Source organism: Ahaetulla prasina, chromosome 1 (assembly GCF_028640845.1).
Source record: "Ahaetulla prasina isolate Xishuangbanna chromosome 1, ASM2864084v1, whole genome shotgun sequence".
NCBI classification, from domain to species: Eukaryota; Metazoa; Chordata; class Lepidosauria; order Squamata; family Colubridae; genus Ahaetulla; species Ahaetulla prasina.
The window spans coordinates 105,804,954-105,832,700 of NC_080539.1; the positions used below are offsets into that span (position 1 = coordinate 105,804,954).

The 27,747-nt window shown below is 40.9% G+C and overlaps 1 protein-coding gene across 1 annotated transcript; it reads left to right on the forward strand.

The window, feature by feature from the left end:
• LOC131192449 (pantetheinase-like) lies at positions 1–27,537 on the forward strand. The gene is made up of 7 exons (XM_058171609.1): positions 1–271; positions 371–501; positions 15,877–16,069; positions 16,564–16,858; positions 21,050–21,423; positions 22,870–23,040; positions 25,665–27,537. Exons 1-7 carry the CDS (start codon positions 59–61, stop codon positions 25,782–25,784), a joined length of 1,497 nt encoding a protein of 498 aa, XP_058027592.1. The 5' UTR covers positions 1–58; the 3' UTR covers positions 25,785–27,537.
• Positions 27,538–27,747: the final 210 nt, after the last annotated feature.

Below are 27,747 nucleotides of genomic sequence, written 5' to 3' on the forward strand. Positions count from 1 at the left end.
TAAGATAAACAGACCTTCCATTTGGTTTCAGTCTGAGCCAGAATTAGGCTCTGTAAGCATGGCTGCCTTCCAGCCTCACTATTGGGTTGTCTTCCTGACTGGGCTTATTGTTGGGGCCTCTGCTGTGGAAACATTCCTTGCTGCCGTCTATGAGCATGCTGTTATACTTACAGGACCCACCCCAAAACTTGTCTCTCCAGAAGAAGCCGTGAATTTAATGAACAGAAATCTAGACATCTTAGAAGAAGCCATCAAAACAGCTGCTGAACAGGTGAAACACATGCAGGGATAGTAAGTTCCATCTTCTTTGTTCTTGGAAGCAGTGGAATCTCTTAATTGAACCAGCATTATTCTTCTTTTCTTTTTGTAGGGAGCCCGTATCATTGTGACCCCTGAAGATGGCATTTATGGGTGGGTCTTTACTCGGGAAACACTTTATCCTTATCTTGAGGATATACCAGATCCTGAAGTAAACTGGATTCCATGCAATGATCCAGAAAGGTAATCTCATGAAATCTAAGTAGAAAGTGAAGAGTCACTTTGGCTAGTGTGATGGGTAGCAGAGATGGTATTCAGGCAGTTCGTACCAGTTCAGGTGAACCGGTAGCAGAGATTGCGGGTGGCCGCCCACATACCCTGGCTTTATAATGTCCTATGTTTTTGAGGCTGGGTGCATGCACAGAAGGTGTGCGAGCAAGCAAAGCACATGTGCAGAGGTCCATGCGCATGTGTGGAAGGCAGACACAGGGGGCGAACCGGTGGTAAAAATATTGGAAACCCACCTCTGATGAGTAGCATATAAATTTAATAAATAAGCTCAGTACACAAAGTAGTATAATGAGTCTCAGTTACTTATAAGCATGCTTCTCCATTCTTATAGTGAAATAACAGTCGGTTTTTCTAAGGCTCTTGTAATGTGCACAACAGTGATTCCAATTTGTATCTGTACTGTAAAGGCAGAATTATACCTGGTTGGGTAATTAAGAATAGCCACACAACTTTATTTACCTCATATATACAATATTTTATTATGTATTATTATTATCAATTTTGTTTGAGTGAGATTGCACATGCAATTAGGAAATGCTGTTAAAATGTGAGTTTTGCAAGTGATTTCCGGTGAAATTTGATTTCTCATTAAAAAAAATATCTTTCTGTATTTAAATGTATTAAAGCTGGTTTCTTTGGGAAGTATATTGCCATAATTAAACAAGTCTCTGAGAGAGAATGTTCATACACATTTTGTGGATTTTATTACTTTAAGTTGAGAATGATGGCGTTCTAAAAATATTGTACAAGACTGAATTGATAAGCAATCGTAAACTTGTCTGCCCAGATTTCTGGCGGTAGGTGGCAGCATGGCAATAGCTTTTCCCATGTAATATAGTCATATTTTAAATCCCTTAGTTTACTGTACTTTTGTATATCTGAGAGCATAATGCTCTGTAAAAATCAAGTTAATTTCCTTTGGGGGAGTGCTGCCCCGTCGGAATATTATGGCCCAAGCAGATACAATGCAAAAAGGTTTTCTGAACAAACAATATTCCTCTCTTGGTGGAATTCACCTTCAACCTGTTCTATCCCACCCAGCCTGTAGACACCAGATCAAGAGTCTACTGGACTTCTGAACTGGCTCTGGGTTGAAACATGTGGATATTATCAGCAGAAATGTCAGCCCCACTAGATAGACTAGACCATAAAATCAACTCCACAGGAAAGTTCAGGATACTTGAACTGAGACTGGCTATAACAATAGAATCTTGAAAATCTAATCAATCTATAGCACCTCTCTCTTCTTACACTTCAGTGAAGTGGTGGGTATCTGTCTGTACCATTTCCAAATATCATCTGGGCATTTTGATGAAAAATATTTCATCATCCCCTTTTGCCTAAGCAACAGCTTCCTATATAGCTTCAAGGTTATCTTCATTACTTTCTATACCACTGATTCAATCCAAAGCAGATCTTATAGGCGTTACGGAGACCTGGTTGGGTAATTAAGAATAGCCACACAACTTTATTTACCTCATATATACAATATTTTATTATGTATTATTATTATCAATTTTGTTTGAGTGAGATTGCACATGCAATTAGGAAATGCTGTTAAAATGTGAGTTTTGCAAGTGATTTCCGGTGAAATTTGATTTCTCATTAAAAAAAATATCTTTCTGTATTTAAATTTATTAAAGCTGGTTTCTTTGGGAAGTATATTGCCATAATTAAACAAGTCTCTGAGAGAGAATGTTCATACACATTTTGTGGATTTTATTACTTTAAGTTGAGAATGATGGCGTTCTAAAAATATTGTACAAGACTGAATTGATAAGCAATCGTAAACTTGTCTGCCCAGATTTCTGGCGGTAGGTGGCAGCATGGCAATAGCTTTTCCCATGTAATATAGTCATATTTTAAATCCCTTAGTTTACTGTACTTTTGTATATCTGAGAGCATAATGCTCTGTAAAAATCAAGTTAATTTCCTTTGGGGGAGTGCTGCCCCGTCGGAATATTATGGCCCAAGCAGATACAATGCAAAAAGGTTTTCTGAACAAACAATATTCCTCTCTTGGTGGAATTCACCTTCAACCTGTTCTATCCCACCCAGCCTGTAGACACCAGATCAAGAGTCTACTGGACTTCTGAACTGGCTCTGGGTTGAAACATGTGGATATTATCAGCAGAGACGTCAGCCCCACTAGGTAGACTAGACCATACAATCAACTCCACAGGAAAGCTTAAGATACTTGAACTGAGACTGGCTATAACAATAGAATCTTGAAAATCTAATCAATCTATAGCACCTCTCTCTTCTTACACTCCAGTGAAGTGGTGGGTATCTGTCTGTACCATTTCCAAATATCATCTGGGCATTTTGATGAAAAATATTTCATCATCCCCTTTTGCCTAAACAACAGCTTCCTGTATAGCTTCAAGGTTATTTTCATTACTTTCTATACCACTGATTCAATCCAAAGCAGATCTTATAGGCGCATGGAGACCTGGTTGGGTAATTAAGAATAGCCACACAACTTTATTTACCTCATATATACAATATTTTATTATGTATTATTATTATCAATTTTGTTTGAGTGAGATTGCACATGCAATTAGGAAATGCTGTTAAAATGTGAGTTTTGCAAGTGATTTCCGGTGAAATTTGATTTCTCATTAAAAAAAATATCTTTCTGTATTTAAATTTATTAAAGCTGGTTTCTTTGGGAAGTATATTGCCATAATTAAACAAGTCTCTGAGAGAGAATGTTCATACACATTTTGTGGATTTTATTACTTTAAGTTGAGAATGATGGCGTTCTAAAAATATTGTACAAGACTGAATTGATAAGCAATCGTAAACTTGTCTGCCCAGATTTCTGGCAGTAGGTGTCAGCATGGCAATAGCTTTTCCCATGTAATATAGTCATATTTTAAATCCCTTAGTTTACTGTACTTTTGTATATCTGAGAGCATAATGCTCTGTAAAAATCAAGTTAATTTCCTTTGGGGGAGTGCTGCCCCGTCGGAATATTATGGCCCAAGCAGATACAATGGGAAAAGGTTTTCTGAACAAACAATATTCCTCTCTTGGTGGAATTCACCTTCAACCTGTTCTATCCCACCCAGCCTGTAGACACCAGATCAAGAGTCTACTGGACTTCTGAACTGGCTCTGGGTTGAAACATGTGGATATTATCAGCAGAAATGTCAGCCCCACTAGATAGACTAGACCATAAAATCAACTCCACAGGAAAGTTCAGGATACTTGAACTGAGACTGGCTATAACAATAGAATCTTGAAAATCTAATCAATCTATAGCACCTCTCTCTTCTTACACTTCAGTGAAGTGGTGGGTATCTGTCTGTCTGTCTGTCTGTCTGTCTGTCTGTCTGTCTGTCTGTCTGTCTGTCTCTCTGTCTCTCTGTCTTTCTTTCTATCTATCTATCTATCTATCTGTCTGTCTGTCTGTCTGTCTGTCTGTCTGTCTGTCTCTCCGTCTATCTATCTATCTGTCTGTCTGTCTGTCTGTCTGTCTGTCTGTCTGTCTGTCTGTCTGTCTGTCTGTCTGTCTGTCTGTCTGTCTGTCTGTCTGTCTGTCTGTCTGTCTGTCTGTCTGTCTGTCTGTCTGTCTGTCTGTCTGTCTGTCTGTCTGTCTGTCTGTCTGTCTGTCTGTCTGTCTGTCTGTCTGTCTGTCTGTCTGTCTGTCTGTCTGTCTGTCTGTCTGTCTGTCTGTCTGTCTGTCTGTCTGTCTGTCTGTCTGTCTGTCTGTCTGTCTGTCTGTCTGTCTGTCTGTCTGTCTGTCTGTCTGTCTGTCTGTCTGTCTGTCTGTCTGTCTGTCTGTCTGTCTGTCTGTCTGTCTGTCTGTCTGTCTGTCTGTCTGTCTGTCTGTCTGTCTGTCTGTCTGTCTGTCTGTCTGTCTGTCTGTCTGTCTCGAGGGCCCAGGGTAGGGGTGGGGGTGGCGGTTGCTATTAAAGAGAGTCTAGAGCCGAGGAGACCACTGTACCTCAGATTGCGGGTGTGAATCCCTCTTTGTGAGATGGGGTCATAGGTGTCAGATGGGCTTGCTGGTCACGTACCTGGCTCCTTGCTGCGTGACAGCTGCCCTGCCGAGCTCCTGGAGGTGCTTGCCGGGGTGGCAGTGGAGACCCCAGACTTTTAGTCATGGGGACTTTAACTTGCCATCTGCCGGCTCGTCATCGACAGTGGCTCGGGAGTTCATAGCTTCCATGACGGCCTTGGACCTGACACAAGTAGTTGATGGCCGCACTCACATCGGGGGTGGCACTCTGGATCTTATTTTTATCTCTGGACAGTGGGTGAAGGATCTGGATTTGAGAGATGTAGTCATAGAACCTTTGTCATGGTCAGATCACTCTCTCCTTCGCCTGGACTTTCTGACCGCCACTCAACACCGCGGGAGGCGGAACCACAACGTTGGTTCCGTCCCAGGCGCCTGATGGACCCGGAGAGGTTCCGGACGGAGCTTGGGCCACTTCCTGAGGGTCTGGCTCACGGCACGGCAGAGGAACTAGCCGCAGCCTGGCAGCGGGCTGCGGCTGGGGCTTTAGACCGTGTCGTGCCTCTGCGACCTCTGACCCGGCGCAGATCCCAACCGGCTCCTTGGTTCTCCGAGGAGCTGAGGGGATGAAACGCCGGAGAAGACGCCTAGAGAGCTCCTGGAGGTCTAGCCGTTTAGAAGCTGATCGGACACTAGTTGGGTCCTATACTAGGACCTACCTAGTGGCACTGAGGAAGCGGCGTTGCTCGCCTCCTCCCTCATTGCGTCGGCAGATAACCGCCCAGCCGCCCTTTGGGTGACCCGTTCCCTCCTTCACCAGGGGAGGCGGGATGACCCGTTGCAGGGGCGTGCTGAGGAGTTTAACGGTTATCTATCGATAAAATCGTTCAGCTCGAGACGGTCTAGACCAAAATTGCGGCGATTCAGATGAGGCGTCTGAGGGTGGTCTTGGTGACATTTGTTGGGATGAGTTTGACCCTGTGGCTCCGAGGACATGGACAGGTTGTTGGGTAGGCTGAATGCCACCACGTGTTTACTGGACCCGTGCCCTCCTGGCTGGTGCTGGCCACTCAGGAGGTGACACGAGGCTGGCTCAGGCGATTCTGAGTGCCTCCTTGTTGGAGGAGTCTTTCCGGCCGCCTTGAAAGAGGCGGTGGTGAGGCCCTCCTCAAGAAGCCCTCCTGGACCCGGCTGTCTTAGGTAATTATCGTCGTCTCCAACCCGCTCATGCGAAGGTTGTAGAAATATGGTGGCATATCAGTTTCCTCTGCACCTGGATGAAACTGTCTATCTAGACCCGTTCCAGTCCGGTTTCCGGCCCGGTTACAGCACGGAGACGGCTTTGGTCGCGTTGGTGGATGATCTCTGGAGGGCCAGGGATAGGGGTTGTTCCTCTGCCCTGGTCCTATTAGACCTCTCAGCGGGTTTCGGTACCATCGACCATGGGATCCTGCTGCGCGGTTGGGGGATTGGGAGTGGGAGGCACCGTTTATCGGTGGTTCTCCTCCTATCTCTCCGACCGTCGCAGCCGGTGTTGACAGGGGGGCAGAGGCCGCCCCCGAGGCGCCTCCCTTGTGGGGTGCCGCAGGGGCCGATTCTCTCGCCCCTTCTGTTCAACATCTATATGAAGCCGCTGGGTGAGATCATCAGTGGCTTCGGTGTGAGGTACCAGCTGTCGCTGATGACACCCAGCTGTACTTTTCACACGGGCCACCCCAATGAAGCTATCAAGTGCTGTCCCGGTGTTTGGAGGCCGACGGGTCTGGATGGGGAGAAACAGGCTCAAGCTCAATCCTCCAAGACTGAGTGGCTGTGGATGCCGGCATCCCGGTACAGTCAGCTGAGTCCTCGGCTGACTGTTGGGGCGAGTCATTGGCCCCGATGGAGAGGGTGCGCATCTGGGCGTTCTCCTGGATGAACGGCTGTCTTTTGAAGACCATTTGACGGCCGCTCCAGGAGAGCTTTTCACCAGGTTCGCCTGGTGCGCCAGTGCGCCTTTCTAGACCGGGATGCCTTATGCACGGTCACTCACGCCCTCGTGACGTCTCGCCTGGATTACTGCAATGCTCTCTACATGGGGCTCCCCTTGAGGGGCATCCGGAGGCTTCAGTTGGTCCAGAACGTGGCTGCGCCGGTGGTAGAGGGAGCCTCGGGCTCCGTGTTACACCTATCCTGCGCAGACTGCACTGGCTACCTGTGGCCTTCCGGGTGCGCTTCAAGGTGTTGGTGACAATCTTTAAAGCGCTCCATGGCATAGGGCCGGGCTATTTACGGGACCGCCTACTGCTACCAAATACCTCTCACCGACCCGTGCGCTCCCACAGAGGGACTCCTCAGGGTGCCGTCAGCTAGGCAGTGCCGTCTGGCGACACCCAGGGGAAGGGCCTTCTCTGTGGGGGCTCCCACCCTCTGGAACGAACTCCCCCCAGGACTTCGTCAACTTCCGGACCTCCGAACCTTTCGTCGCGAGCTTAAAACGCACTTATTCATCTGCGCGGGACTGGATTAGATTTTAAAGTTATTGGTTTTAAGGGGTTTTTTATTATTTATATTGTTTTTAAATTAGGCAATAGAATAAGTTTTTTAATTGTTGTTTTTTAATTTGTATTTATATGTATTTTAACTGCCTGTGAACCGCCCTGAGTCCTTAGGGAGATAGGGCGGTATATAAATTTGAAAAATAAAAAAATAAATAAATAAAAAGCAATGGGTAGCCTCTTCCAACAATTTTATGCAAAAGTTTAAAAGTACGGGTGACAGGGACGATCCCTGCAGTGCTGGGTTCACTGAGCGGACTTCTGTTCCCTGCCACCCAACCAGCTGCTTTTACCTACTTAGAACGGATCAGAATTATTATAGAAAAATACTCTTTACTCCTAACTCTTGCAGACAATTCAAAAGGATCTTATGTTCGGTAGAAACAAACCAGGAGTTGGTTTAGAAAGGACATATTTTCCCAGTCCAGGTCTTGAAAAATGTCATCCACCAGAGATGTCATCCACCAAAACAATTGAGCCCTCCATCTGATGTCCTGGTCTCAATTGTGACGTGCAAGGATTTCAGACATTTTATTCCCTTTAAGGCACTCTGTAATTCAAGCCCTACCACCTTCCCAGCAGCCTTTCCTAGAAAAAAGTAGGGTGGAGGTAGGACGGTAATTATCAAGTATAGCTGAACCCAGGGAAATTCTCTTCAGCAGGGATCAATCCACTGCCATCTTCAAGGTAATTAGCAATTTGATCCTGTCTCCTAATTCCTATCTTCTAGATCAGTGATGGCTAATCTTTTCTGGACCGAGTGCCCAAAGCCTCAAAATGCAATGCGCCCCCACATGCGGCCCCACACATGCACCCCAACCCCTGCATGTGTGTGTGACATCCCTCGCATGTGCCCTGCGCACGCAGCACCCCCTCATGTCCCCTGCCCCCCACACATGCGTGTGCACCCCTGTGTGCACCCCATCCCCCTGTGGCCCCGCACATGCACCCCACCACCCATGTATGTGCGTGCAACACACCATGCATGCACCCCACCCCCTGCACATGTGTAGCAGAGACCCAAAGACCAGCTGGCCAGTGGGAGGTGCACGCGCATGCGCAGCAGAGCTGAGCTGGGGCGACGACTTGCACGCTCACAGAGAGATCACTGCGTGTCACCTCTGGCACACGTGCCATAGGTTTGCCATCACAGTTCTAGATCCAGCTACTTTTCCCTCCCCAGCCTCCTGAAGAAGCTAGGAGCCAGAGGTACTAGAGTTCACAAGAGAACACCCTACCTGCCTCAACAGAGTTTGCAGGGTAAAACAAATCCCTATCCAGGCACAGTCAAGAATTCAGTGAATTTGAGTCACTTTATTAATGAAAGGACACAACAGCAGACACTCCTTGTTTTGCATAGTCAGTCACTTAAAGGCAATGATGTGCTGCTGAATGTTTAAGAACCAGTTCTGCTGGCTTCATTACCACTGCCAACCCCCTAACCGTGGAACAGCTGATTGGCACATTAGGCATGGTGGCTGTGTTATCAATTGGCTCAAAAGAAAAATTCCAGATACAAATTAGCGTCAGGACACCAGTTTTACAATCCAAGCTATATGGCATCAGTGAAACTAAACCTTCCAAAAAACAAAACAACAACAACAACAACCAGCTTGACACCATTTTATCATTTACAGGGAAAATATTTTATTGATAATATTAAGTAAAATGTTGCCCTCAGTTGAGATGAGTAACTGAATCTCAGCAGTTTGGATGAATATTTATAGTAAGGTCACACAGCCAGTTCTGTCTTAGGACTGTCAGGGATGTGATAATTTCCTAAAGCCCCTGAGAAAAAGGGGTTTGAAGGGTTAAGTTCCTCCAGTAACCCAAGTGCTCCAGATCCGAGGATTCTTCTGCTTTGGCGGAACCAATCACCACGACCAAACGCCGAGATTTATTTTGGACAATAAAGGATTATACCGGACAGAACGAAAGTGGGAGAACTTTATGCAAGTAGCCAAGCCGATTCCCGATACTTTGTAACAAGCTTGAAAACAGCAAGAAAATGGAGGCGAATTGTTAACAAGTTAACGAGTGGAAAGCGAAAGTGATACTTTCAGCGTGTGCCTCTGCAGTTGGTAATTTGCATGTTACTTGCTGCTTTAACTCTTTGCTGCCTGCTGATAGAATCTAGGAGATTTTTAAATACTGCTTTAAAAGACTGTGTTTTTCAGAGTTAAGAAGATTTAAAGTGAATATTAAGTTGGAAATAAATAAATAAATAATTTTATAGAAGATGGCAGCCAAACAATTAAAGTCTACTGTAACAAAGAGCTCTGGAACTTTATCAGCTGGTGCCTCTCCAGCTCATACAGCAGAGACTAGAACATTGAATTTAGAGGCGTTACAAGAGAACTTAAAAGGCTTTATAGAAGAAAATTTAAAGTTATAACTGATGAGATGTCTGAAATGAAAGAGCAGATATCAGAAATTCAAGTGGGAAATAAAGAAGTTAAAGAAGGATTTGTAATGGCAGTACAAAGTTTGGCAACGAATGTGATTTTATTGGAAGAGGAGGTTGAAGTAATTAAGCAATGTAATTTAAAATTAGAAAATAAAATGGCTGAATTTCAAAGTAAAATGGAAAAGACAGAGGATGAAATAGTTTTGATACAATACAGAAATATGGAATTTGCTCTAAGAATTCGTGGTCTGAAAGAGAATAAAGAAGAGGATTTAAGGGAAATTTTTTCTGAAGTATTTGCTGAGATATTAGCAGCTCGTCCAGCAGATGTGGCTTATCAAATTGATAAAATATATCGTGTGAATTCTTGGATAGCAAGGCAAAAAAAGTTGCCAAGGGATGTTGTTATTTATTTTACAAATAGAACAGTGAGAAATCAGATTTTGCAAGCCTCATATAAGGGGAGAAGATTCAGATTGCTGGTCAGGATATTTTAATATTAAAGGAAATTCCACCAAAAATGTTAAGAGCTAGAAAGGAATTTGCCTTCCTGGTGAATGAACTTAAAAAACGTCAGATTGAATATAGATGGGATATTCCAACTGGTATAATAGTATATTATGCAGGGAAAGTACATCGTCTCAATACAGTTGGAAAAGCAAGAGAATTTTATGTTGAGGCATTAAAGTTGGAAGTCTTTCTCCACTGGATGCTAGAAGAAAGGAGACTGAAGTGAAGGAAAGAGAAGTGAAGCAGGTTCAAGAACAGATTGCGATGGAAGAAGATTTATTACAAGTGTTGGAAATACCTATGACGGGTCCAGATTCAAAAGAACAAAGGCTGACAAGAGCTGCTGCTAAACGCAAGGAACAAGAGATGAAGGCACAACAACAACTGGCAACCACTACAACGGAAACAGTGGGAGGAGCAAGGCCTAAAGCAAAATGTGATTTGCGGCTAGTGTTCCAAAAGTTTCCTTTGGCCGATAATGGCAATTAAACTATTATCTTGGAATGTTAATGGTTTGAATTCACCGCAGAAGAGAAGGAAAGTATTTCACTATTTGAAACAATTTAAAAATGATATTACTTGTTTACAAGAAACACATATTAGATCTTAATTACCAAAGGCTTTTTTTGATATGATGGAGGACTTGGAATTAAGAGATATTTGGAGAGAACATAATACAGAAGAGAGGGATTTTACCTTCTTTTCTGATAGGCACCAATCATTTTCGAGGATTGATTTTATTTTGATTACTAATGACTTGTATTCTAGAGTGAAGAAGACGAAGATTTGTTCAAGAACTTTATCTGATCATAGTCCAGTTTGGATTGAATTTGATCGGGAAAAGGAGGCTAGGAGATCATGGAGGTTGAATGAGAATTTGTTTAAATATGAACAAAATGTAAATGAATGTAAAAAACAAATGAAAGAATTTTTTATTATGAATATGAAAAAAGAGACATCTATAGAGATGATTTGGGACTCCAGTAAGGCTTATATGAGAGGAAATCTTATACAAATGAATATTAAATACAAAAATAAATTGCAGAAAGGAAGAGGGAACTGGAAGAGGAAATTAAAAAGAAAGAACAATTATTGATAAATAGCCCAGGAAATAGTAAAATAAAAGAATCAATAAATATATTGAGAGGTCAGTTTAATATGTTGATGGCAGATCAAGTAGCAATTAATTTACAATATGTAAAACATAATACGTTTAATAATGCCAATAAGCCAGGAAGATGGCTTGCCTATTTAATAAGGAAAAACAGAAAATCACGAGCGATTGATAAAATAGAATATAGGGGTAAGGAAGTTTATCAAAAGAACTTGATTAAAAAGCATTTTAGAGTATTATAGTAAGTTATATTCTAGGGATATGGTTGATGATACAGAGATAGAAAGATATTTACAACAACAAAATATTTGTGAGCTTACAGAAAATCAAAGAGAAGAATTGAATCAATTAATTACTTCAGAGGAAATTTTCTTAGCAATCAAACAACTTAAAATCGGTAAAGCACCAGGAACAGATGGTTTAACAGCTGTTTATTATAAAAATTTACAAAATGAGATGGTTGAACCACTTAAAGAGTTATTTAATAAAATTCAAATGGGAGGAGATGTTCCCCCTTCATGGAGGACAGCCTTTATTTCGTTAATACCGAAGGAAGATCGAGATGGTATTAAAGCAGAGAATTATAGGCCTATATCACTTTTAAATACTGATTACAAGATATTTACCAAGATATTGGCTAATAGATTAATGCCAGTGATGAATCAAATAATTCATAATGATCAGTCAGGATTTATTAAGGGTAGGCAGATGAGATATAATGTGAGGCAAATCGTAAATTTACTTGAATATTTGGAACGAAACAACCAAGTATCAGCGGCATTCCTTTTTTTGGATGCTGAAAAAGCTTTTGATAGATTGGATTGGCAGTTTTGTTTAAAGTAATAGAAAAATGCAATTTGGGGATTATTTTATTCGTGCAATTAAAGCAATATATCAGAAGCAAACAGCACAAATAATAGTAAATGGTGGGTTAACAGAAACTTTTAAAATTGAGAAAGGGACGAGACAGGGATGTCCCTTGTCCCCATTACTTTTATTTTAACTTTAGAAATTCTTCTGAATAACATACGTGGTTCGATCGAATAAAGGGAATTAGAGTTAAACATCAAGATTATAGATTAAGAGCTTTTGCAGATGACCTGGTTGTTACTGTATCTCAACCAATATACTCAGTAACTGGTTTAAAAGATATAATTGGTCAGTATGGTAAAGTATCTGGATTTAAGGTGAATCAGCAAAAGACAAAGATGATAACTAAAAATATGAATATACAACAAAAGAAGAGTTAGAAAGAACTTCAGGTTTTGAAATCGTTAAAAGGTTAAATATTTAGGAATATATATTACAGCTTCAAATGTTAAATTATACAAAAATAATTATGAGGTATTGTGGCAGAAGGTATGGAAAGAAATGGAGAGTTGGAAGAAGTTACAACTATCTTTGCTGGGAAGAATAGCGGCTATAAAATGAATGTTTTGCCCAGGTTTTTGTTTTGTTTCAAATGATACGGTGTTTAAGAATGATATTAAATTACAGGAATGGCAAAAGGGATTAGTAAATTTGTATGGATGGGCAAAAACCAAGAATAAAATTAAAAGTAATGCAGGATATAAGGAAAGGGGGGGTCTTAAAATGCCTAATTTAAAATTGTATTATGAAGCAGTTGTTTTATCATTAATTACTGATTGGATTAATTTAACTGAGGAAAGAGTTCTGAATATAGAAGGTTATGGTTTGTTATATGGGTGGCATGCCTATTTATTATATGATAAGAAAGTTGATAAAATATTTAAAAATAATATAATTAGAAATGCATTATTGAGGGTTTGGAGGAAATATCAATACAAATTAGATGGAAAGATTCCAATATGGGCAAACCCGAGACACATGATAGAAAATATAAATATATATCAAAAGATGGAGGTAGTTACTTATAAAGAACTTCTTTGTATGGAAAAGGGAATTACAATTAAAATCTAGAGAAAAGATGGGGGAAGAAGGGAAAAATTATACATGGTTCCAATATGGACAACTACAAGCTAGATGGAAATTAGATCAAAAAATAGGTGTTAAGCAAATTGAGGATAATTTGTTAAAACAAATGAGAGATCAAGGTCAACAGCATATTAAGAGGTTGTATAATGTATTAGTAGAAATAGATTCAGAGACTGATTTGGTTAAGGATTGTATGATTAAGTGGGCACAAAATTTTCAGCAACCAATAATGTTGGAAACTTGGGAAAGAATTTGGGTGAGGAATGTTAAATTTACACAAGCGCAAAATATGAGAGAAAATTTTTATAAGATGTTTTATAGATGGCATTTAGACCCCCAAAAATTGTCATGTATGTATCCTAATGTACAGGCTAAATGCTGGAGATGTGATTGTGAAGATGCTACTTATTATCATATATGGTGGACTTGTAAAAAAGTTAAAGCATTTTGGATTAAAGTATGGTGGATTATGCAGAATATTTTGAAAAAGAAGATTAAGTTTACCCCGCAGTTCTTTTTACTAGGAATAATTATGGATTGTACAGCTATAGAGACTAAATTGATTCTGAACTTAATAACAGCCGCAAGACTTTTGATTGCTCAATATTGGAAGAAAGAAGAATTACCTACAATTGAAGAATGGACTCTTAAAGTATCAAATCTGGCAGAAATGGCAAAAATCTCTGCTTACTTGAAAGACTATACACAAGAAAAATATATTTTAGAATGGAAAATGTGGATTGATTATATTCAAAATAAGTATCAGATAAAAAAATATCAAATAGCATATGAGTAAATTTAGGAAATAATTTGTATTAGATATATTTTTGAAGGAGAGGGGAATTGAGAGTGTGAATAAGCGTGGAGAGACTAGAGATTATAATTTAGGAATTATTTTAGATTATGATTGTTAGTTTTGATACCCTGCATTTTGTTCTGGGAAGTCGGGGTGGGGGGTGGGGGGTAAAGGGGAAGGGAATTGGGGGGTTGAGGTTAGTGATGGAGTGATGGTTAATGTACAGGGATTATTGAAGATAATTAATGTAGGGTCGGGTCTGACCAGTTGCCATTTTAGAACAGTGGGGAGGGAAAAAAGAGAGAGTAGGAGGTAGGAAAGAGGAGAAGAGGAAGGAAGAGGGGTAGAAGAGGAGAAGAGTGTAGGGTGGAGGAGAGGAGGTAGATAAGAGAAGGAGAGGAAGGTTTGGAAAGTAAAAGAAGGTAGAAGAGGAAGAAGGTTAAAAGGGGTGGTGACTGGGCAGGCCCGACTAATTGTATATAACTGTACATTGGATGAATTATTTGATAAGATTGTAAAATAAAACTTTTTATAAGAGACTTGAAAACGTCGCCAAGACACTTCCAATTTTACACGGGAGAAAACCCGAACAACCAAAGACCTATATATATTATCTAATACATACTTGACAAATGAAATAAATAAATAAATAAATAAATAAATAAATAAATAAATAAATAAATAAATAAATAAATAAATAAATAAATAAAATTGCATGACACAAGCGCCAGCCCTTTGATCCAGGCACAGTCAAGAATTCAGTGAATTTGAGTCACTTTATTAATGAAAGGACACAACAGCAGACACTCCTTGTTTTGCATAGTCAGTCACTTAAAGGCAATGATGTACTGCTGAATGTTTAAGAACCAGTTCTGCTGGCTTCATTACCACTGCCAAACCCCTAACCGTGGAACAGCTGATTGGCACACTAGGCATGGTGGCTGTGTTATCAATTGGCTCAAAAGAAAAGTTCCAGATACAAATTAGCGTCAGGACACCACTTTTACAATCCAAGCTATATGGCATCAGTGAAACTAAATCTTCCAAAAAACAAAACAACAACAATAACAACAACCAGCTTGACACCATTTTATCATTTACAGGGAAAATATTTTATTGATAATATTAAGTAAAATGTTGCCCTCAGTTGAGATGAGTAACTGAATCTCAGCAGTTTGGATGAATATTTATAGTAAGGTCACACAGCCAGTTCTGTCTTAGGACTGTCAGAGATGTGATAATATTAAGTAAAATGTTGCCCTCAGTTGAGATGAGTAACTGAATCTCAGCAGTTTGGATGAATATTTATAGTAAGGTCACACAGCCAGTTCTGTCTTAGGACTGTCAGGGATGTGATAATATTAAGTAAAATGTTGCCCTCAGTTGAGATGAGTAACTGAATCTCAGCAGTTTGGATGAATATTTATAGTAAGGTCACACAGCCAGTTCTGTCTTAGGACTGTCAGGGATGTGATAATATTAGTTAACTCTAGAATTCTGGTCAGCTGTGACCTGACCAGAGGTCAAGTGTCACCCAGTTAAAGATCATGATGAGAGTTTTAGTATGTTGACTACTACTACTATTGACCTCACCCCATTCCTAAGAGGTATGTAAGGGGCGTGCATAAGAGCACCAGCGTGCCTACCGTCCCTGTCCCAGTGTTCCCTTCAATTGTATTCATTTTATGTATTCAATTCATGCCTATATATATTATCTAATACATACTTGACAAATAAATAAAATTGCATGACACAAGCGCCAGCCCTTTGATCCAGGCACACAATATGAAGATGCAAAAGGGCAAAATGTGCACCATTGATGATACGATGCTGTTTTCATAATTTATCCTGCTGACTTCTCCCACCTGCTGCTTCTGAATCAACCAGCATTTAAATTTCTCCCTTTCTTCCTTCCTTCCGTATCCCAGCTCAGCAAGAATGCATTTTACCAAGTTAGTATCTGTGCACTGTGGCTCGATCTACCCGATTTCTAGATCCTAGATACTGCCTTTCTCATTCAATTCTTCCTTTCCATTTTAGGTTTGGATTTAACCCAGTGCAGAAAAGGCTTAGTTGCATGGCAAAGGATTATGGCATCTATGTGGTCGCCAACATGGGCGACAAGAAACCTTGCAACTCCAGTGATCCTAAGTGTCCCAGGGATGGTCGCTATCAGTACAATACCAATGTTGTTTATGATTCAGAAGGAAAGTTTCTGGCCCGTTATCACAAGGTAACTATTATTAGAGTGACTAATATAGGCTTCAAATGTTGTAATGTCCATTAGTTGCCATCTAAACATGGTAGCTCTATCAGTCAGACAGTCCTCTGTGCAAACAAAGTACAAAATATAAAGTAGTGCTGCTGTATTTGAATTAAAAGAAACATATACTCTCACCTGACTTTTCCATAAGAGCTTCATGGAGCAAGGATTGCTCCAAGTGCTACTTGAAGGATGAAACATTCAGTGGTTAACCTCTTTGTTTTGAGAACATAAAATCCAGTTATTATCAATAACTTGGTTTTTCACTGATAGTTTCTTTTATAACATTGTAAAGGAAAGCAATAAAGTACAAATATCTATGAGAAAAACATCAGGACCACTTGTGTTCACCCCTGTTTTTATGGGAATATTTTTCTTCTAATGATATAAATTTTCTCTCTCTCTCTCTCTCTCTCTCTCTCTCTCTCTCTCTCTCTCTTTCTCTCTTCCCTTTTTATAAACAGTACAACCTTTTTGCCTCAGAAATCCACTTCAATTTTGCGAAGGAGCCACAGTTTGTCAGCTTCAACACCTCCTTTGGGAAGTTTGGTGTTTTCACTTGTGCTGATATGCTTAACTTTCGTGAACCTGCCATCTCATTGGTGGAAAAATTCAAGGTGGACACCATCCTTTTTCCAACTGCTTGGTTAAATACTCTACCCCTTTTGTCTGCTGTTCAATATTACTCAGCCTGGGCAATGGGGATGCGTGTGAATATCCTTGCAGCTAATATACACAAACCCAGTTTGGACATTACTGGTAATTACAATCTTTATGTACTTGGTTTAAAATTAGAACTTAATATGAGTAATGCATATAAATGAGGACATATTAACGACTGGCTTCACACCTCACAGAAAATCATAAGGTGGTTTGTTTGTCTTACTTGACATGCTGTGTACCCTCAGCTTTAAAGCTTTGGAACCATAGTTCATTGCTTAGCATGTAATGGGAATCTGTCCAACTGTTGTGATTTACTGAGGCTTATCAACATGTATAAAATAAGCATATAATGTATAGGCAAACAAAGTGGAAAACAAAATTTATTATTGCTGATGACCATTCCAAGGTCAGTAAAATGGGGACCTGATTGTTGGGGGCAATAGGCTGACTCTGTAAAACCACTTAGAGAGGGCTGCAAAGTACTGTGAATATAAGTATAACTGCTATTGCTATTGCTATTTTAATGATGAGAGATGGTGTATTATATTTAATTTGGTGCCAGGTTTTCATTGCTTTCAATGTTTTTAATGTGCTTAGTTTTATAGTTTTAATATGGCTATTATGCTGTTTTAACTTTTGATTGGGAGACGTGCGGAGTTGGTTATTAGATGGGTGGCTGTGTAAATGTTTTAAATAAATAAAATATAGCAGAACATTGAAATGGGAAAATAATAACTTGGAAGTGACTCAGCATAATACTATAGAGACCATGTTGACAGAATGTAAAGAATAAAAAGAGAAGTGAGTCAGTGCAACGGGGACAAAGTCAGAAGAGCACAGAGAGGAAGGAACTGGAAGAAAATGGATTAAAATTTTTTTTTATTTGTCATAACATCATACATAAGCACAAGCATGAAGTAACAGTAGGATAGGACGGTAGGCACGTTTGTGCTCTTATGCATGCCCCTTATAGACCTCTTAGGATAGGGGTGAGGTCAATAGTAGACAGTTTTTGGTTGAAGCTTTGAGAAGAGACCACAGAGTCAGGTAGTGTATTCTAAGCATTAACAACTCTGTTACTGAAGTCATATTTTCTGCAATCAAGATTGGAGTGGTTAACATTAAGTTTAAATCTATTGTTTGCTCTTGTATTGTTGTGATTGAAGCTGACGTAGTCTTCAACAGGAAGGACATTGCAATAGATGATTCTATGAATTAAACACAGGTCCTGTCAGAGGCGGCGGAGTTCTAAGTTTTCTAAACCCAGGATTTCAAGTCTGGTGGCATAAGGTATTTTGTTGTATTCAGAGGAGTGGAGAACTCTTCTTGTAAAATATTTCTGGACACGCTCAATTGTATTAATGTCCAAAATGTGGTATGGGTTCCAGACAGGCGAGCTGTATTCAAGAGTTGGTCTAGCAAATGTTTTGTAAGCTCTGGTTAGTAGTATAGTGTTTCTGGAGAAGAAGCTACATAAGATTAGGTTTACAACTCTTAATGCCTTTTTTGTGATGTAGTTGCAGTGGGCTTTGGCACTTAGGTCATTGGATATGTAGACTCCAAGGTCTTTGACAGGGTGGGGGTCATCTATAAAATTATGTCCGTCGAGTTTGTATTTAGTGTTTAGATTCTTTTTTCCAATGTGTAAGACAGAGCATTTGCTGGTTGAGATTTGGAGTTGCAAGGTTTTAGACCATTCTGACACAAAGTCAAGGTCTTTTTGAAGGGTAGCTGTATTGTTGGTAGTGTTAAATAGTTTGACATTGTCAGCAAAGAGAACACAATTACTTTTAATATGGTCACAGAGATCATTAATGTATAATATGAAGAGTGTTGGTCCAAGAACACTGCCCTGGGGAACGCCACTATTGACAGGAACAGGTTTTGATACGGCACTGCCTATTTTGACCACTTGTTGTCTGTTTGACAGAAATGTGGTTATCCAATTGTGGAGGGGTCCGGAGATGCCGTAGGATTTTAATTTGAGGAGAAGTTTGTCGTGTACCACTGAGTCAAAAGCTTTACAGAAGTCTATGTAAATTGCATCGATTGTTTTGCTTTGATCAAGATTAGTAGTCCATATATTTTTGCAGTGAAGAAGTTGTAAGTTACATGATAATTTTTTTCTGAAACCAAATTGTTTATTAGAGAGTAGGTTGTTTGTTTCTAGGTGGAGGGTAATGTATTGGTTGATGATGGATTCCGTCTTATAAAATTCTGTCTTATAAAACTCTGCCTGATTGTTAAATAATTGCATTTGAAAATTGCTCTACCAAATATAAATTAGATATGAATATGTCAAGATGGTTTACTTAAAGTAATTCAGTCATCCAGGGAGAAACACTCTCCTGTTGCCTCCAACTCTTAATTCATTATTTGTTTTAGATAGGGCAATTGCAGAAACATAAAAAGAGACATCACACAAACATGGATAAGTCTAGGACTTTTTCTGGTAGTGTTATTTATTATTAAGGTTCATTATGTATTGTTTCTATACTAAAATATAGAACCACTAGAAAAACTGTTTCTGATTTTTATCAGCCACAGTGATAAAATTCAATGGCTCAGTTAGAGGTAGCTATAAGGGCTATACAAAAATGAATTCAGGGACTGGCTAAAGCTGTGAAACAAAAAATTAGATGGACAAAAAAATATAACTTTTTAAAAACTTTAAAAACTTCCTTTTTTAATTATTCCAGGAGAATCAAAAAACAAAAATGTATCCCATGCCAGATCGCATCACCTTTGAAGTTAACATAAAAATACTATTTCCTGAAATCTGTGGCTACATGAATTTCTTGGAATCTGGAATTATTGCTCCATAGATCGTTCTTGTGACTTTCCTGTATCCATTTGGATACATGGGAGAGATTCACAAGTGGCTTTCTTCAAAGGGAAAACTAGGTGCATTTCATTAGTCCTCACTTACCAACCACTCATTCAGCAACCATTTGAAGTTGATGCTGAATGGTGCTGAAAACAAGTGAAAAATTCAACTGGTCTTCGAATTTGTGGCCATTGCATCATCCCCAAAATTTCATGATCATAATTTAAATATTTGATAACTGGCTAACAATTACAATGTTGCAGGGAACTGTGGTCATGTGATCACCATTTACAACTTTCCCTTCTGGGTTCCTGAAAGCAAAGTCAATGAGGAAGCCAGAAGGAGATCACAAGTGATCACATGAGGTCACACCTAACAACCAGGGGTGAAATGCTCCCGGTTCGGCTGATCCGGTAGCGACGATGGCTGGTGGTTTGGAGAACCGGTAGCGCTGGCAGCTCGAGGCTCCACCCACCTACCTGGTCGTCGTTACTTCCTGGTTTTGTCCAGGAAGTAACCTGTTTTTACCCTCTGTGCATGCGCAGAAGAGTTTACACATGCATGCGATGTGGGCAGGTGACACGTGCACTGCCAAACTGGTTGGAAAGTTAAGTAGATTTCACCCCTGCTAACAACCACATAACTTTCATTTAATGATCACAGCTGGAACTGATAAACTGATGTAGATTGGCACAGTCATGAGGCATTTCACTTTATGACTGCATCACCTTAGCAATAGACTTTCTGGCCCCATCTTCTGTCAGTAAGTGAGGACTACCTGTATTCCTTTTGCTATTCCTTCTCTGAGGGACACCAAGAGTGTGCAGTTCATGTGCAGGATGAAGCTGAACAGTTGTTTAAGAAACAGAGTTCTGAACTGATCAGGATTAGAATTTTGAATCATCCATGTTCGAAACCCAGGCCTCTTGTATTCACTCATCAGGGATGAATCTGGCTGTCAGGGTTCCAAGGAACACCCACCGAAATAAAGCTCTGAGGCTTGAGGTTCCTCAAAGTTCCAATTTATTAGAGATGTCATGTTGGCACAGCTGGGAAAACCCAAAACTGAAAGCTTCCAGGTTTTCCACACTCAGTTGACACTTCACAGCCCTGCCCCAAACCCCAAGTTCATCACATTTTCCAATCAACTCTTCACACTCAATTGGATACAATCTTCAGGCAGTCTCCATCAGACACAGGATGTCCTTGAATACGGAATGTTGTTATGACTAACTTTTTATCACTCCAACAACCCCCTCCCAACTTCCCCAGCTAAAATATGTGGCAGTTAAGAAGCAAAAAAGAAAATTGCCTTCCAAAACTGACACTGGCTTTGTTTCAGGTTCTGCAAAATTTTCATAGCCAGTTTCTAGCAAGAACCTGACAAGCTGCATTCCATTACAGTTGTGATCTGCCAGTAGAACAATGAAGAGCTCTTTCAATCTCTTTTGTCTTCACAGGGAGCGGCATTTTTACACCCAATGGGCCAAAGGCATATCACTTTGATATGGAAAGCCAGAATGGCAAACTCCTGCTCGCAGAAATTGAGGCACGTCCCTGTCTTTCTCCCACCTACCCTCCACCTTTCAACTGGAGCTTGTATGCATCAGGGCTTCAACATTTCCCACCACAGAGCCCGGTATTTCACAACCCTATCTATTTTGATAATTTCACCTTTACCGAACTATCGCAAGAGGCAGGAAACTATACCGTCTGCCAGAAGAACCTGTGCTGTTATTTGAACTACAGTATGGCAGAGAAGCAAGAGGATGAAGTTTATGCTTTGGGTGTTTTTGATGGGCTTCATGTGATTGAAGGAGAATATTATTTGCAGGTAAAGGACTCGATGAGGCATGATGGATTGTGGGACTTCCGTGTATGAAAGGGAGAAGAGCAGGGATCCATATCTGAACTAGACCAGATTATTGTTCTGACTAAGGCAGGGGTGAAATCTAGCAGGTTCTGACAGGTTCTGGAGAACCAGTAGTGGAAATTTTGAGTAGTTCGGAGAACTGGTAGCGGAAATTTTGAGTAGTTTGGAGAACCGCCCCACTCCAGAGTGGGGTGGGAATGGGGATTTTGCAATATCCTTCCCCTGCCATGCCCACCAAGCCACACCACGCCCACCAAGCCACCCCCAGAGAACCGGTAGTAAAAAAAAAATTGGATTTCACCACTGGACTAAGGCATTTTATTAACAGTTAGATTTCCAGTTAAACTGCCCTTTTTACCGGCATCTTTTACCACAGTGGAAGGCAGCAGGCTATTTAGAAAGTCAGCAAAAACCAAATGGCATATAAATAGCTTTGACATTCAGCGTCAATATTGGATGCCTGGAACATCTGCTTCATTGCCTCAGGGTATGCCTGACCTGAATAAAATACTTTCTACTGAATAGAAGGGGGGAAAAACTTTCTATGATAAATTACTTTCTATGAATTGAAGGGGAAAAAAACTTTCAGCGTGACAAAGCCCTCAGGGCTACATACGCACAAACAACACACAAAAAGACAATTCTTCCATCTTTTCTCCATATTTATTTATTTACCAAATTTGTATAGCTGCCAAAAGTGACTCTTGATGGCATATAACAATCAGATGACCCCCCACACACTCACACACAGAGAAAGGTAAAGGTTCCCGTCACTAGTTGTTCCTGACTCTAGGGGGCGGTGCTCATCTCCGTTTCAAAGCCAAAGAGCCAGCGCTGTCCAAAGACGTCTCCATGGTCATGTGGCCGGCATGACTATATACCGAAGGCGCAAGGAACGCTGTTACCTTCCCACTAAAGATGATCCCTATTTTTCTACTTGCATTTTTTACGTGCTTTCGAACTGCTAGGTTGGCAGAAGCTGGGACAAGTAATGGGAGCTCACCCTGTTATGCGGCACTAGGGATTCAAACCACTGAACTGCCAACCTTTCGATCGACAAACTCAGCGTCTTAGCCACTTCACACACACATGTCCCTTCACATACACACACACACACACACACACACAGAGAGAGAGAGAGAGAGAGAGAGAGAGAGAGAGAAGGAGGGAGGGAGGGAGGGGGAGAGAGAGAGGGGGGGAAATAAATAATGTAAAAAACAAATACAAAACCCTTTTGGCAAACAGAGGATAAAAATGACCACCTCAACAATAGAACCATTTAAGCAAATCTCTGGTTCCCTGGGCGCCTCAGGCCAGATGACATAACATCAGGGACAGCATGGGCTGTTATTCTTCATTTTGGTTGACCCGATTCCATGTAAGCCTTTTTCCCCTCTCTGACTATAGATCTGCACAATCCTGAAGTGTAACGGCACAAATCAGAAATCATGTGGCCAGCGAGTTGATACTGCTGTTACCAGGTTCAATTTCTTTTCCCTCAGTGGCTCATTTAACACTAACTATGTGTTTCCTGAAGTGCTACTCAGTGGGACCCAACTGGCCCCTGGAGAATTTAAGGTAAGTTTCTCAACTTCAACATGCATATTGACTTCTTGAGATATTTTTAGGTTAAGAAATAAGCCACTTGAAAAATACATACGCAGTTACAAGAATGGTGTTGTGATTATGTTAAAAGCATATCTTATATACAAATAGGATGAGACCATTGCCTTCCACAATGTAAGCCGCCCTGAGTCTTCGGAGAAGGGCGGGATATAATTTCAAATTAAAAAAAAATATATCTGCAATTTCACTAGTTTCTATGGAATAGAACAGAACAGAACAAACAGAGTTGGGAGGTCTTCTAGTCCAACCCTCTGCTCAGGCAGGAAACCCTATACCATTTCGGACAAATGGTTGTCCAATCTCTTCTTAAAAGCCTCCAGTGTCTGAGCACCCACAACTTCTGGAGGCAAGTTGTTCCACGGATTAATTGTTCTAACTGTCAGGAAATTCTTCTTAGTTCTAGGTTGCTTCTCTCCTTGATTAGTTTCCATCCATTGCTTCTTGGCAATATCATTAGTTGACGACTTTGCCATGTGATTCATCCAATATACTATTTTCCCTCAGTGAAGAAGACTTGCACTCATTATATCCAGCAAGTAACCACTGGAAAACCAATAGTTTGTTATGTCCCAGATTGTCTAGGCAGTGGCAGACTTCAATAGAGTCCTTTATTCCTCTGTTAAATTCCACAACAAACAGCCCTACAACAGCCCGGTAAGGCTCCACCCCAAACTTCCCTGAAGGCAGCTACAAACAAAAGCCAGCAAGCAACAAAACCAATTCACAAAGGCAAAGAGAAAGTCCAAAGACGAGCTGCACGTTCATGGGACAAGGTACAGCGCCAAGGTCTACAAGGCAAATCAAGTCAACAAAACAAAAGCACAAGGCAAGGCACTGGCAGAAACATGAGTCAAGGCTGAGTTTTTCAAAGACTGGGGGAGTGCATGCCAAAGCAAACAATTGTTCCCAATAAAGACAATCTCCCCCCACCCTCCACCTCTGCTTAAGTCAACCCTAGTCAAGTCTTCCTTGTGAGGAGGGGCAGGGAGACCTTCTCCTGAGCAGCTTGCAGACCTCCTTTGAGTTTGCCTCCACTCTACTCTCTATACCCTCAGATCAAGTAGGGGAGGTAGCTGTTCCACATCAGAGGGATCTGCTGCCTCTCATCACCATTGCCTCTCCCCACCCCACCCCACCCATCCCGTCACCATGTCTGTGTAGGCAGGAAGCTCCTGTCTGGTCAACCCACTTCTCCCAATGCCTGAGGGGTCTGGGACAGAATCATCCTCAGCCCCTGGCCTCTCCAAACATTCCAGGGGAGATGTGCCATTCCTATTGGATGGTCCCGGTTTGAATTCCTCCTTCTCTGGGATCCAATGGGGACATGACAGTGGTGGGTGAAGAACAGCTTTTGCTGGAAGGGCTGAGGGTTTCACCCAAAGCAGGCTACATTAGACTGGACTAGCCTATTGACCTCCAGTGCCTGTTCTCTATGGTTATATACTAAATTATTCAGCCACGAAAGACAAACTGAGTCCCTATGTTCTTAATTTCTAAGCTTATAATAAAGAGAAGGTTTGACCATGTCCTGCTAAGAAGACACTTAGGGCCATCTAGGGTCTATGCTATAAAGGTAAAGATAAAGGTTCCCCTCGCACATATGTGCTAGTCATCCGACTCTAGAAGGTGGTGCTCATCTCTCTTTCAAAGCCAAAGAGCCAGCCTATCCAAAGACATCTCCGTGGTCATGTGGCCGGCATGACTAAATGCTGAAGGCGCATGGAAAGCTGTTATCTTCCCACCAAAGATGGTCCCTATTTTTTCTACTTGCATTTTTACATGTTTTCGAACTGCTAGGTTGGCAGAAGCTGGTACAAGTAACAGGAGCTTGCCCTATTACACAACACTAAGGGTTCGAACCGCTGAACTGCCAACCTTTCAATTGACAAGCTCAATGTGTTAGCCCCTGAGCCACCGTGCCCCAGTCCTGCTAGAAGACACTTCTCTTGCCATCTAGGGTGCATGCTATAGTTTAGGCCTATACGGAGAATCAAAGAGTAAACCCCTGTACCTCAAGTCTGCCTTCATAGTTGAATGAGTTCTAACCCTTATCCACTATGTGCTTATACTGTAATTTTTGACAAAACATCTTTGCCAAATATCACCTGTAAGTCTGGCCCCAAAATTACCAGGACTATGAATTATAGAGGTCTCCAAACAAATCAGGCCATTTCCCCTCCAAGGTCAGTGAGTAGCCAGATGTTATGTTTATTTGGAATAGGCAACAGTAGAGATTGATGAAACTGAATTGTTTTGCAACTCACTTGGTAAGCCTCATAAGGCAAAAAATAAGTTAAAAATCCTGTTTGGAAACTGCTGTGCTTAATTTTCAATGATTAAGCTGTCTGTATAAGGCAGGGGTCTCCAACCTTGGCAACTTTAAAACGTGTGGACTTCAACTCCCAGGAATCCTCAGCCAGAAAAGCTGGCTGAGGAATTCTGGGAGTTGAAGTCCACGTGTCTTAAAGTTGCCAAGGTTGGAGACCCCTGGTATAAGGCAACTCTCAAGCATATTCCTTCTCCAATAAAAGTTTTTCACATGTGATTTTTAAATGTATACTTTTTTTTACCTCCAGGTCTTGCCTGATGGACAGATGATAAGTGAGAAAGGCCTGTCAAAACCATTTTTAGTGGCGGCTCTTTTTGGAAGATGGTATGAAAAAGACTCTCCACATCCTACCTCCACCACACCATGAACCAGGCCTTCATGATTTACTTTCCTTTCATGTGGTCAAAATTCTGTGGTTTGAAAATATTAACCCTGGCTATTTATGTCTATTTTCTAACAGTTCTGGTAGCTAAACAGTTTGGCTAAAGCCAAAGTGAAAGATGATCAATATTCCGACATGCACAGGATCAAAATGAATACTTCAAATAATGCAATGAACTTTCTTCACCCTTGAAAATTTCTGGGAATCCCTTGTCTATATGAGTCAGGGTACTTTTCATAACAATTTCCATCTTTTCATTTTCTACCACAAATCTGTGGAGCAGGAAAAGAAGGGATAGTGTTACTTGGAATTTTAGACCTCATTATTAGCATTTTAATAAAGGTGATATTAGGATTTTAGCATGGCATCCATGTCCCCTGTAAGAAACTGATGGGGCTAGGGTTGTTTTTGCAGAGAAAACTACTTTTGAGAGAGATATGTGTTTAATAGTTCAAAAGGACATTGGGACATTAAAGCTAAAAAGGTTATGACCGGAAAACAAGAAGAGTCTGTTATTCTGATAAGTGAGTCAGCTTGTGCAAGCGGACTAGCCAACAGTTTTAATCATACAGCCTGGTACATTTGAGAATGTAGAGAAATTAACTGCTTTCCTCAATTTATTATGCTTATGCTGCTAAGATTGTAAATAAATACGAATTGTAGGCTATGAAATCAATTTTAAAAAGGGGAAAGGTAATCTAGAAAAAAAAAAGGTAACTGGGCAAAAGGTGAGGAGACAGATAAAACATGGAGAAGTTCATGAAGAGGGGAAGAGGCATTTTGAGAAGATTGTGTCTCTGTAGTCTTTGTCCAAGGGGGCTGCAAGGGAGGGATTTGTACTTCGGGTTGAGGGAATAAAAAGCTGATGAAATCTATTCCTGGGAGTAACCCACATAGCTGGTCAACCGCTCTTGCAAGAACATATTTTATAATAAACTGTTTGCTGCTTCACTTTATGAGCCTGTCAAATTTCTGACTGGTGAGTCTGTTTCTCACACTCCTTTTTAAGTGTAGGAAATCATGTTTTCCCTTTAAACCAAAACCATTTATTTTATTGCACAAAATTTAGCCCAAAACAAGCCTGATTGGAAAAGGAGAAGATACAACATATTTTAGGGTAGGGGGTCCCCAACCCCCTGTCTGCGGCTCACTACCTGGCCACGCTTCATTCGGAACTGGACCGAGCAAGTGGTGGGTGAGCAGGTGTGCATGTGCAGCTCCATTTGTGCAAGTGGTGGGTGTGCGTGCTTGCACTCAAAGCTCCATTTGCACAAGCGGTGGGTGCACGCGACCCCTACTTGCACAAATTAAGTTGAGTATGTTCACATGCATGCCTGCAGCTCACACGGAAACATTCCTTCACCCCCACTGGTCCGCCAAGCCACTGTTTAGGAGTTTTGTTTTTTTCTCATAACTAATCAAAGTCTTATTTATCTTTCTGACTCATATATATTAAATGTATGTATCATTTGTTTCTCTGCCCTATATAAAATCTTGAACCCCTTTAATAAAATGCTTTTCACTTTCCCCAAAATATTTGTGGTTCTTATTGTCAGTGGTGAGGGGAGCAAAAAATCACTTTGCAAAGGTATTGAGTGTTTCTGTCTCAAATTCAGGGGCTAGGTTCTTTCCAGCCCCACACCAACTCAGGTGCCTGGGTTTCAAAGGCAAAATTCATATCATATCCCTGTTGATTGGTAGTTTTCTGCATTTGTGCATAATTGCTCTGGAAGGCATCTGGTTATATTTTATAACCAGGAACAACTGTGTTTAAATATAATATTAAAAAACTTACCGTATATACTCGAGTATAAGCCGAGTTTTTCAGCATGTTTTTTGTGCTGAAAAACGTCCCCTCGGCTTATACTCGAGTATATACGGCTTATACTCGAGTTTTTTTTTTCTTCTTTTTTTCACATTATACCGGATGGTGCAAACTTGGCGGGCT

What these genes read in the sequence shown, in the direction of transcription:
- LOC131192449 (XM_058171609.1), top strand. Translation starts at nt 59, where the DNA reads ATGGCTGCCTTCCAGCCTCACTATTGGGTTGTCTTCCTGACTGGGCTT. An exon ending in AAGGAGAATATTATTTGCAG is followed by an intron (nt 21,424 to 22,869) that starts GTAAAGGACTCG and finishes CTCTGACTATAG; the next exon opens with ATCTGCACAATCCTGAAGTG. An exon ending in TGGCCCCTGGAGAATTTAAG is followed by an intron (nt 23,041 to 25,664) that starts GTAAGTTTCTCA and finishes TTTTACCTCCAG; the next exon opens with GTCTTGCCTGATGGACAGAT.